Source organism: Carex rostrata, chromosome 21, assembly GCF_964058835.1.
Source record: "Carex rostrata chromosome 21, lpCarRost1.2, whole genome shotgun sequence".
Classification (NCBI taxonomy): domain Eukaryota; kingdom Viridiplantae; phylum Streptophyta; class Magnoliopsida; order Poales; family Cyperaceae; genus Carex; species Carex rostrata.
Window position 1 is genome coordinate 6109351 of NC_135938.1, and position 13408 is coordinate 6122758.

General features: G+C 33.3%; 1 protein-coding gene across 1 annotated transcript; it reads left to right on the forward strand.

Annotated features, from left to right (window-relative positions):
• The first annotated feature begins 8496 nt into the window (after positions 1–8496).
• Positions 8497–11046, forward strand: PLA-I{GAMMA}1 (alpha/beta-Hydrolases superfamily protein). The gene is made up of 3 exons (XM_078323138.1): positions 8497–9364; positions 9454–9929; positions 10691–11046. The coding sequence occupies exons 1-3, from the start codon at positions 8531–8533 to the stop codon at positions 10938–10940; spliced, it is 1560 nt and encodes a 519-aa protein (XP_078179264.1). The 5' UTR covers positions 8497–8530; the 3' UTR covers positions 10941–11046.
• The last annotated feature ends 2362 nt before the right edge of the window (positions 11047–13408 follow it).

A 13408-nucleotide genomic window follows, 5' to 3' on the forward strand; every position in this document is an offset into this window, starting at 1 on the left:
CGTTACACCAACTCCGCCGTATTCAAATATTCAATCCATTTAGGCATCCATATATGACACGAAATAACTCTTTACCAAAACTACACAATCAAACAACTGACGAGAAAAATAACCCAATAAATTAATGACCACGGATTATACACTGGTGGGAAACTGACAAGAAAATAATTCAATAAAGGTCATTATCGGATGACAGCCATATGCATCCAAAAACCCTGGCACAACTCCCCCCTTCTCGATCGGGTTACTTTAATGAGAAAAATGTAATGTTTCTCGGGTTACAGTCTTTCAAAAATCTTCGTATATAAAAGTCTTTCCTTTAAGCTTAGTTCTGACGCGTTTTTAACTGCCACAAATGTCATAATTTCAATAGCTATAATTTCAAGTACAATATGTATGTTTACAGAATTATATGTGTATGTTTATAGGATAATATGTGTATGTTTACAGGATAATATGTGTATGTTTATAGGATATTATGTGTATGTTCACAGAAGGTGGTTCCCAACAGCTGTCACGCGTTTTCAACTGCTGTCACACGTTTTCAACAGCTGTCACGCGTTTTTAACAGCGTTCACGCGTTTTTATGTTTACAGGATTTGTTGAATTAGTTTACAGGATTTAGTATTGATGTTTACATAATTAGTTGAAAATATCCGGGGATTTTTGGGGGACTGGAGTTGGGGGACTGTTAGCTGCTTCCTACTTTAATAGCTGACTAAATTTTGTTATTTGTCACAAATTAGTCACCCAAATTAATTTTTTTTTTTTTAGTCATTCAACTTTGTTATTTGTTCTAATCAAATCATTCTATACTTTTTCATTTAAAATTTTAACAAAATATTTTCATTTCGTCCAAAATATTAATAGAATATGTACATTTCATTCAAAATACTAACAAAATGAACATATTCCATTTAAAATACTAACGAAATAAACATATTCCGTTAGTATTTTGGACGGAAAAATATAAAATGACTTAATTGGAACAAAATAACAAAGTTAAGTGACTAAAAATAGATAAATCAAATTTGAGTGACCAATTCGTGATAAATGACAAAGTTTAGTAACCTCCATTGAAATTTACCCCTTTAATATAGTTTCTTTTATTTCTATTTTTTTGACTTTTTGAGACAAATCAGGACAATTAGGTTTTTGAATAAAGATTTTTATCCCCCAGTTGTTTTCCCCTGATCGTCCCCCGAACTCAATTCTCTAACTAATATTTCTAACGGTCAAAGCTGCTCTCTTTAAATGCTCCGCCGAAATACTTAAAGAAATGACGCTCTCACAGCCACCTTTGAATTGAACTTTTTTCTCAGTTGCCAATTTTCTTTCCAAAAGTTAATGGGAAGTGTAGTATATTAATCTCGTTTTATCTCTGTCGAGTACCTATTTGTCGATTCATTTCATCCATCAAAAGTTCGCTCAAAAAATACTCTGCAGACTAATGTGGGAAAAATAGCACAGCGGAGTCGGCTCCGTTGCGGAATGGCACGGCACGTGTTACTATTCCGTGCCGTGACTCGTGTGTCGCATGCCATGACCACCCCTTGATATTTTGGTCATGGCAAGGCACGCGAAAGATCCGGTCACGGCACGGCACATAATCACGTGAGTCACGTATAATTAGGACCGTTAGGTCTTAATCAAATGGTGAATCATGAATAAACTAACTTAAATTATGAAAAATAGTTAAACGTGAGAAATGTGACCGGTTACATTTGGACACGGCACGCGAGTCACGGCGTGACTCGCGTGTCGTGACCACCCCTTGACATTTTGGTCACAGTACGGCACGACACGGCACATTTTTTTCACACTACTGCAGACCAACAAATAATTCATTACGAAGTGGGTTGTTGTTATTTTTCTGTCTTTTATTCATCATAAACTCATATGGGTAAAACTGAAACATGATGCAAAAAAATATTTTTTTTATTAAATAATTTTTTAAAGAAAGTTTAGTTCTAAATTATAGGTTGTACAAGACTCAATTAATACTTTTGTTTCTTTCATTATGTTATTATTATGTTTTCTGTTATTTTGGTTGTTTGATATTTTAGATATGAATACATTATTTTATATATATTAATATTTGCGCGCATAGGTATCCATACTTGCATCCAGTTATGTTAGAAATATGTTAGGTACCTTAGGAATGAATACTTGCATTACAAATGTATAAATATTTGTTCAATGTGGTATGATTACTTGTATTCTAGATTTTTGAAAATTATCGTATCGTCGTATTTGTATCATATATGATATGGTATCCGTACCTGTATCCATACAACATGGTCTACAACATAAATATTAATATATAAATGCACATGTGTAAATACTTTCCATATTACGTATTAATAGAATCAAGCACCAAACTAAATAATTTGTAAAAAATATTAAATTTAGATAATTTTCAACATAACTATTCATACTTTAGTTATAAGTATTAATACTTACATTACAAGGTATGAATACTTACGATACTTGATATTAACACTTTCAAACGTCATCTAGTACCATAAGAAAAGAAAAAAAAAAGATAGAGAATATGTTAGATACAAACACTTGATACATGAACTATTCACACTTGCATGACGAGGTACAAATACTTGCAATATTTGATATTAATACTTTCAGACATCATCCAGTGTCATGTGAAAAAAAATTGATAGATTTTGTTAGATACAAACACTTGATACATGAACTATTCACACTTGCATGAGGAGATATGAATACTTGCAATACTTTATATTAATACATTTAGATATCATCCAGTAACATATGGGGAAAAAAATTAACAGAATTTGTTAGATACATATACTTGATACATGAACTATTTACACTTACATGAAGAGGTATGAATACTTGCATACTTTATATTACTTTCAAACGTCATCTGATGCTATAAGAAAAAAAAAACTATTGATAAAATCTTTTAGATAAAACACCTGATACAAAAACTACATTTGCATGACGAGGTATGAATACTTGCAATATTTGAAATTAATACTTTCATACATCATCCCGTGCCATATGGAAATAAAAATAAAAATTTCATAGATTTTGTTAGTTACTAACACTTGTATGACAATGTATAAATACTTGCACTACTTAATATTAATATTTTTAGACGGCACTGCATCCAGTGCCATATGGAAATTTTTTTAATAAAATATGTTAAGTACAAACACTTCATACATGAATTATATACACATGCATTACGAGATATGAATAGTTGGACGAGGAGATATGAATACTTGCTCGACAAGATATGAATACTTACATGACAAGGTATTCACGACGATGTATGAATACTTGCACGACGGACAACCTGAAAATACGTAATCATGGATCTTATTTGAAAGAGAAAATTACGTAGAAGAAGTCCATGGTTTTAGATTTGTAAAAAATTTCACAGATCGTCAGAAATATTGACGAGATTGAACAAAGAGAAAAAAAATCCAACTCTAAAAACGTGTAGAAGATATGTGTATGATGTGTCCAATTTTTTTTTCGAAATACTTGATATTTTAGGTATGAATACTTGATATATTATATATTAACACTTGCGCGCATAAGTATCCATATTTGCATGCGTCAGTTATAAAATCTATCAAATATTAGGTGGTCCCCCAACTAATTAATGAAGTTTAGTTAGTTAACGGTCCCCACAAGTAGTAATTGACTAGGGGTGAATGGGAGAAATTGACTGAGAGATAGTTAGTCGATCCCTAGTTTTTTATTTTATTTAAACAACGGTACTTTAACATGATACAATATATTTATAGTTTCCTTAAGATCCAAGTCCAATCTCTTGGGAGCATAGTGACAAATGAATTATTTGGGTTTGGTTTGGCAAGATCAAAAATTCGTAATTTGAGAATAATTCGGGTATAATTTGGGAATGATTCGGAATTATTCGGATAAAAAATCTCAGTCCTGCAAGAGAGCAAAAAAAAATATTCTTGGAAAAATTCGGGAAAAAATCGTGACTAATTTGTAAAATTCGGAAAAAGTTCATAAAATTCCCAAATTATTCGGGTTTAATTCGGTCAAAGATTGGTCAACCGAATAATTCGGCGTTCGGTTCGGCATCACCCCAAAAAAGAATTATTTGGGTATAATTTGGGTATCTTGTCACTATGCTTGGGAGTAGCAAGATCTATTGTTATTTGCAGTGTTCTAAATAGCGCGCTATAGTATTTTTGGACCCTAAACGCTAAGTTATGGCATCAAAACGCGCCATTTGAGCTACGAACGCTATAGCAGTAATAGCGATCCGCTATAGCGCATAGCGTGTAGCGCAAATAGCACGCGCTATGCAACATGAGTGATAAGCATAAATTATATACACATTTGATCTAGATTTTATCATAAAATGACCTCAAATATCTTGTATTTTTAATATAAAGTGATTTAAATACACCTAGAATCAAGCTACTGTGGTTGTTTGGCTTTTCATTGCAGGAAATGATGAAAAATGGCGAAAATACCCTCCAGTGCGGATCAAATCACCCGCAGTGCGGATCAGAGCAGCCGCATTGAGTACTTAGCCGCATTTCCAACATTCAAGCGCTGCGCAGGAAAAAGTCCGAGCCTAGTGCGGATGAACTTCCATCCGCAGTGCGGATGAGTCCAGCCGCACTCAATACTTAGCCGATTTCAGAACCTTCAGAGAAGCAGAATCCACCCGCAGTGCGGGTCAGCCATCCGCACTGCCATCCGCATTCAACTAATTCGCAGAAATTAAATAAGGAAACTTAGAGTCAATGCGGATGAGACCACCCGCAGTGCGGATCATCCATCCGCACTGGAGCCGCAGAGAGCCAAATTTACACAGTTTCAACACGGTTTCTATTTTTGGCACTTCATGGACGCGTTTTACAGCCAAATATGGACAAGGAATCCTGGGAAACAATCCAATTATAACACCCACTAACTCCACTTCCTAGGCTCTTAATTGGGTATGGTCATTGGCTATAAAAGAGGGTGTTCATTCTCCATTCAGGGGATATCTCTTTCTCTTTCATTCTCTCTCTATACACAATACTTAGCGATAAATTCTGGAGAAAAGGAAAGCTTTCAAGCAAGGAGAAGAAGGGTTTCCTGAGCAAGAAGTCGGCAAGATAGAGGTTTTTGATTTGTCAAAGGGTGTAATTACTTCCTTTATTTCATTTCTTCTTACTTTGCCAATTTTTGTAATGGATCTCTCCATGAGGGAGTAGTTCTCTCTCTAGGGGTTTAGGTCAATGCATGAACTTGTTTAATTGTATTTTATTCGGTTATTTGTTTCTATTATGATTGTTTTATGGGATTTGATTGTTAATTTCTGTGATTTATTCTTTATGAATTTCATTAGTACTTGAATTATAGTTCACCTGGTTAGGTTTATTGAATCAAAGTAGCTTGAAATCATGTTATATCATGTCTTTCCGCTTTAGTTTATTAAAATTCTAGCATTGGTCTAGGTAAGGAAAGTACTAATTGAAACCATAAACATACATCTTAGGATTTGGATTAGAAGCGACCGTACTTTGATATCCATAACCGGAACTATAGAAATTAAGGGTTAGGGTTTGGTGAAGAACGACCGTGAAGTCAAACCCCTACTTGGGACACCTTAGAACAAATATTGTGAATTACTTTGAATTATGTGTATTAAAAATCCCTCTAGGTAGTGACAGCCCTAGAAATCAAGGAACATTAATCCGTTCACCCAAAGTATTTGTATCAATATTTGTTCCAAAGGCTAACACAACCTAGGTTAGAAACCCCATCAAATCATACATGAATTCAAACAAATACCGAATAAATAGAGTTAGCAAGGGATTGTAGACCAAAGACCCCTAGATCTTCAAATCTTAAAAGCAAATCAATTCCTTTCTTTTACTTTTATTTACAATTATTGTTTCAAACTCTCTACTCGGGTATTGAACCCAAATTTAGGAATTGTTAGAACAAACCCCCCCCCCCCAATTTACTTTTATTGCACTTTACTTTATTTTATTTTCTGAAATTTTATTAGTAAAGTTTAAACTAAGTTTTTATCGTACTCCCCGTGGTTCGATACCTAAAATACTACTTTGATAGAATTGTGCACTTGCAATTTAACTCAAACGTGTGTTAAAGGTTTAAAAAGTACATCTTTGTACTGAAACTTTGCACCATACCCTTTGGACGCATCAATGAGCTATTTTTTTTTCTTTTCAATTTATATGGGCTTTAAATAAAGGCTCGGATTGAATATATTAAGATATTTCTTGAAGTAACAAAATGATACTTACTATATGGTAGTTTGAATATTTTGAATAGATTAAGATAGTTAATTATGCCATAATGTCTAGGTTATTTTGAAATTTAAATAGAAAAAAGATAGATTATGTCATGGTACTGAATATATTTTGAATAGAAAAAAGATCGATAGTTTATGATATTAGTATTACTATGAATATTTTGAGTCGCAATTTGGACTTTGTATTTGTTCAATATGAATATTATAATTTTTTAATCAATTTGATGTTATTTATTGTTCTATGAGACTTAGATAATGTTGATATTTAGTACAAATATATGATATAATTTTTATAAAAATAAGAAAACGCTATGTAGCATAGCTTTCGCTATAGTTTTTTTTGTAGGCTTCCCGCTATGACGCGATAAACGCTTATCGCTATTTAGAACTTTGATTTTTTTGTATGTATTAGAATTATGATACTTGTTTATTTTAGATCAAATAATTTATATTGAATCATAGGTATTATATAAAATAATAGAAATATGATCACGATTAATTTAAAGTATGATTTAGAACCGATCTGCTCAAGACAATTAATGCAATAAATTTTAGGATCGTGATTCCATGATTTCACTAAAACTTGAAAGATCAATTCATAATCATATATCTAATAAAAGTGTAATATTTTGCTTTTAAAATAATTTTCAGGAGTGTGATTCCATGATTTCACTAAAAATTAAAAGATGAAATCATAATCATTCATCTAATAAAAGTGTACTATTTTTATTTAAAAATTAAAAGATCCAATCGTAATAATTCATCTAATAAAAAGTTTACTATTTTTCATTTAAGTATGATTATGGGACTAAAACTTTAAAATTTATATAAGTGAAGATAAAACCAATTCAAATTTCCTCTCTATATATTAACACTCCACCTCAATGAAATATAGAGGCTAGACCTCTAGGTTCTTAAAAAAAAAAAAAATATTAACACTCCACCAAGAGGTGTCAATAATATTTTTTTATTTGTTTATCATATTCAATAAGACGGGTATATTAATTGGTAAAATTTGTTTTCATTAGCTTATTGAGTATGAATATGAGTAAAGGTCTTTTTGTTAGTTAAATGAGTAAAGGTATAAATAAAAACTATTTTATACTCATTACTCCTATCGAGTAATTATAAAAAATAAAATTATATATAGAACATACCTGGCCATACGATGATGAAACATGATAAGGTATGTTTGTATTCATGATCCAAACATATATGATATAATTAAAAACTAAATTCAAATATTTTTCAAGTTTCAACTATTGAATTCAAATTTTCCGCAAGACATGACAGACGGTGGAGTTAATAATAATCTTATCACTTCTATAAATTTTGTATTTTTTTTTCAACACCGCTTATAGCTACACAAAATTTTAGTTCAAATTGATTGTCCATTTGCATTTTGATTTTTTATATTAATAACGTGATGTATATGTATAAAATGAATGAATTTGGTAGTCTATTTATAAAAAACATAATAATTTTTTTTGTTATATTAATATTGTTTGTTATTCATCTGTTATCTTTTATTATCTCGATAACCTTGATAGATAAGATGACTTAATATAAGATTATAAGATCAGTTCTTACCGCATAAATATATTTCTTAAACTAATATGAGTATAAAAATGTTTACAACCGATTCGAATGGACATATTGAGGCCCCTACTCCAGCCTGAGAATCATCTAAAAGATTGCGCAAAAAGAAAAAAAAAAGAAACCAATAATGGAGACACACACGGTCAGCGAACTTCTTGAAACACACATGGATCAGCCTTGTGTACCCCAGAGAAGGCCAAAACATGAGGAGCTTTTTTTATTTACTTCAACCGTAAGCTTAACAACCATACGCCTTATTTAACTCGATACAGACAATCAAAATCCAGAAGAACTATAATATTCATATATCATGATAAGAAAAGAGCATAATTATTTTTTATACTAATTGATAGAGAAAATACATTGTTTTTTTTTACTTTTCTCAGAGACGTGTCTGTTTCTCTTTCTCCAGTCTTCTCCCTAGCTACCTACTAATTATTCTTCATTTCAGGTTTAAAAAGTGGAAGGGACCATTCAGCAGCATTGAATGGTAAATGTCACATTAATTTAATACTAATTACTAAATACTATTTATTTAATCTAACTGACTATTAGAAAGCAATTAAGCACAGTGCCCTTAAAAGACCACAGTCAGACACTCCCATCAATGCATCAACCTACTTGATTTGTCTCATGGCTCCTCTCTACTCCATTGATCTCTCTCCTCCTCTCTTCCCCTCTCTCTACTCCCCAAAATCTCCCTTCACCTCTCTCCCCCTTTCCAGACCAACTCATCTCTCTCCTCTCCTTAAAACCCACCATCTCTCTATAAAGCCAACTCTTCTCCACTCCACCTCTAACAAGAACACCTCTCTTTCCTCCATTGTTGACCAGCTCCAAGAAGAAGAGGAAGAAGAGGAATTCTACCGGAGCAATGATCAGGACCCGGATGAACGGCTTCCTGAGCGATGGCGTGAGATTCATGGCCAGGATGATTGGTCCGGGTTGCTTGACCCGATGGACCTGTTACTGAGATCCGAACTGATCCGTTATGGAGAGTTTGCACAGGCTTGCTATGATGCGTTTGACTATGACCTGTTTTCTCGGTACTGTGGTAGTTGTAAATACAACCGCCGGCATTTCTTCGAAAGACTCGGGATGGCCTCGTTCGGTTACGAGGTGACCCGGTATCTCTATGCTACATCCAACTTCAAGATTCCAAAGTTCTTTACTCGATCTGTGTCAGACGAGCAGGTGTGGAGTCAACGGGCTAATTGGATCGGGTACATTGCGGTTTCAAATGATGCCCAGACAGCTCGGCTTGGTCGTCGGGATATAGTTGTTGCTTGGAGAGGAACCGTGACCCGACTTGAATGGATTGCAGATTTAATGGATTATTTGAGACCTGTTACAGAGGAAGGAATCCCCTGCCCGGATCCATGGGTTAAAGTTGAGTCTGGTTTCATTGATCTCTATACCGACAAGGACCCGACTTGTCGGTTTTGCAAGTACTCTGCAAGAGAACAGGTACATAATAAAACAACGAACCTGTTAATATCAAACAACGAAATTGTTAATTTCACATGAAAATTTTGTATTTTTTAATGTAATCACAGGTGTTGACCGAGGTGAGAAAACTAGTGGAAATTTACGGGGATGAACGGGGCGAGGAGGTCAGTGTGACCGTGACCGGGCACAGCCTGGGCAGTGCCTTGGCAATGCTGAGTGCATATGACTTGGCAGAAACAGGTGCGATCACATCACCAAAGGGGAAGAAAGCATGGACCACAATATTCTCCTTTTCGGGCCCACGTGTGGGTAACGGGCGGTTCAAGCAGAGGTTCGAGCAGGTGCTCGGGCTGAAGGCACTCCGAATAGTGAACGTGCACGACCCTGTACCGAAGGTGCCTGGCATGTTCTTTAATGAAAGAGTACATGAGATTGTCAGAAAATGGGGCGAGGGGTTGCCGTGGAGTTATCACCATGTCGGAGTTGAGCTGGAGCTGGATCATAAGCGATCACCTTTTTTGAAGGAGACCGGTGACCCGTCGTGCTTTCATAACTTGGAGGCGCATCTCCATCTCCTTGACGGGTATATATGTATTGCTGTTTTAAGGGAAGTAGCACACGTTACCACTGGTACAGGCTACAACACTGGCATGTACCTGTACCTGTACCAGAAATTTACCAGATCATATAACAAGTTTGACTTGTGTTTAAGTATATTCAAAGTTTCTTACTACTGGTACTGTCCGGGCATGACCATATTAGAAGCAGGGGAGGTACGATTAGATTTAACTATTTGAGTATTTGATTACCAAATCCGCACAAGATGTGTGTGTGTGTGTTTTTAAATTTTAAAACAGAAGTTCGGTAGAGATGTGGAGTGTCTAGCTAGTAAGAAAAATGTAATTGAAAAATGCAAGTTTCTAGCTAGCTAGGTTGTTCATAACTCGTTCCAGCCGCGTTCATATTCTCATGACAAACACGTTCAAGTTTAAATTATTGCTACCATCTACCTGTTTTGTGGTGCTCATCAGATGCACATGAATCGATCGTATTAAAATTAATCCATATGGAGACTGCTTGCTTCCTCCATAGATCAAATATATAAAAATTATTAATAGATTGTGTGGCTAACTTATTGTGTGGTCCTAACTACCAGCTTCTCACTATAAAAATCTGCGTCTCATTTTTAAAATAGTTAAAAATTTGCATCTTATTATCAAATTTCATGAATGAAATATCTGATACTATCTCTCTATTAATTTGAGTTAATTGCATCCCTTTCTACCAATAAATAAATATTTAAATGAATTTTTATGCTCATATATATATATTTTGTTTCTATAGGTATCATGGGAGAGGCGAGCGATTCATTCTAGCAACCGGTCGGGACCCTGCATTGGTGAACAAAGCGTGCGATTTTCTCAAGGCGCACCATCTGGTACCGCCATTTTGGAGACAGGATGAGAACAAGGGCATGACTCGATCCCGGAACGGGCGCTGGATGCAACCCGATAGGGAGAAGCTTGACGACCATCCACACGATACTCACCACTACCTTGACCGACTTGGTCTAGGGGAAAATAAGGAGACTTGACGAACTATTGATCATTTCACATCAAAGAATTAATGGCGCATATGGACTTCGCCAATGGATACATTTGATCACAGATTGAATTTATCGATATGATAGGATGTGTTTTTTTAAGTGTGCGTTGTTTTAGAGTCGAGTTGGATGACTACGCACGAATCTTTATCTCAAATATAGAGGCTTATTGACTCTCAATCTTTCTTCAAAAAAGTAAAGATATACATATGATATCTAGCTAGGTTGATTGGGGTGTTGTTGTACCGGTGTGTTATTAGTAAAAAACACGTAGTTTTTTGGATGTTATGGAATTTCACGTATACCCCTCAAAAACTTCAAAATTACATATTCCCTCCTCTAAAGTTTGAAATTACATATTTCCCCCTCTAACCTTCAAATACTCACAAATTTACCCATTTTATTGTCTTTTATATTAAAACTCATTCTAAATTTATAAAATACCCATTTTACTCTTTTATTAAAAGCATATAAAGCCATCAAACATAAAATTGAATCTGAACAATTTTTCTACCGACCAAACTACTTTTAAATATGCGTGTGCAAGATCAGCACGAATCTTGATGCGAACACGCACGTAAATTGATGTGACGTGCACATATCTTAATGCGATGCGCACCAATCAATATTTCTTTAAGATCCGTGCATGCTAGATCAACACGAAATTGAAGCACTATGCACAGATCTTAATGCGATGAACACGGATCAAACGGTAGAGGAACCATTTAGATTTAAATTTGAGTTTGATGGGTTTATATGCTTTTAATAAAGGGTAAAATGGGTATTTTAAGATTTTAGAATGAGTTTTAATATAAAATACAATAAAATGGGTAAATTTGTGAGTTTTTGAAGTTTAGAGGGGGAAATACGTAATTTCAAACTTTAGAGGGGGAAATAAGTAATTTTGAAGTTTTTGAGGGGTATATGTGAAATTCCCCCTATATTAAACTATTAAAATGTAAATTTTTAATTTAGTGACAAATGTAATGTCTTCTTAATCAGAAGTCATTTGTTTGGAATTTACATAATTTGTTATGTAAATATTTGAAGTTATTTGACTTAAATCCAATTTTGTCTTAAAAAGAAAGTAAACGTCTGTTACTTGCAGACTCTAACAAGTAACAACTACTCATGACTCATGAGGAAACTTGCAAAGCATAGTGTTAGGATACTCGTCAAAAAAAAAAAAAAAAAGGTAATAAGGACCATGCATTATTTATAATTAATCAGTCTGATGTGCAGATTTTTTTTCCTAAAATAAATAAAAATAAATAATGCATGGTCCCTGTAACCTTTTTTTTTTGACGAGCACAGACATGGAGAAGAAGAAGCAGCATGATATCATTAATCATTGATTTCAAAACTGGACATGATGTGTACATGAGCACAATATTTTGTCGCACTATTTCAAAAGAAATGATTAAGAAAGCAAATCTCTATTACTGTATTATTTGGATTCCGTACTGATGAAAGAGTATAGAGTGATTTTGCACTGTTGATCGTTGGATTGCTTATTTCAATAAACTGCCAAATTGAACTTTTCAATCTAATTAATAAGTCAACTTTTTTGTGCAAAGAAATGCCTTTTTGTACAGTTAAACCTAACGTACGTGCATCCATTCTTTGCTCACTGAATAAGTATCTTTCTGTATCTATTGCAACATTAATTCATATTTTCTTCATAGCTGTCAAATTCATCAGAAAGTCTTTACCCAGTTATCTGTGCATTAATTGTTTGTACTAAATGTTTTTTTAACCCTTCTATCATAACAATTGAGTTAATCATATAAAATTTTCACAGAAAATATAAGATCAATTTTACATATCCATAACATTCTACATTAAACTATACAATAAAATTATGTATAAATTAACACTACACTTTTAAAAAACACATTTTAAAAAACTTGGATAACAAAATTTCTAATGACAAAGATAATATTTTTCGTGTGAAGAAACACATTTTAAAAAACTTGGATAACAAAATTTCTCATAGATATTAAATAGTTGAATGACTTAACATTCAAATCTTTACTCACATTTTTAAAAAAAAATTAAGACTATGTTAATTTTCATATTATATTCATTTTAGAAATTTCTAAATATCTATGTCTCACGTAAATAAGCAAAATTTTGCATAAAATGAAATCTATAGATTTCCACAAAATCTAAATCTATGAAATAGAATTTTCCATAAAACAATCGAAATCTAAATCGAAATAGAATATTAAAATTACAGATTTAGATTTCGATTGTTTTAAAATTTTCCTCTATAATTTTAAATTCGATTTCACTTATTTGCTTGAGATAAATAAAAACGGTTGAATTAAAACATCTATAGGTCGACTATTAATTAGAGTTAGCTACTCTAGTTAGGGCCATTTTTATTAATACCCTTAACAAAAAACTTAATTTTAAAAATGCCATTTTGTATCGTTTTTTGTCAAAACTACCCCGAC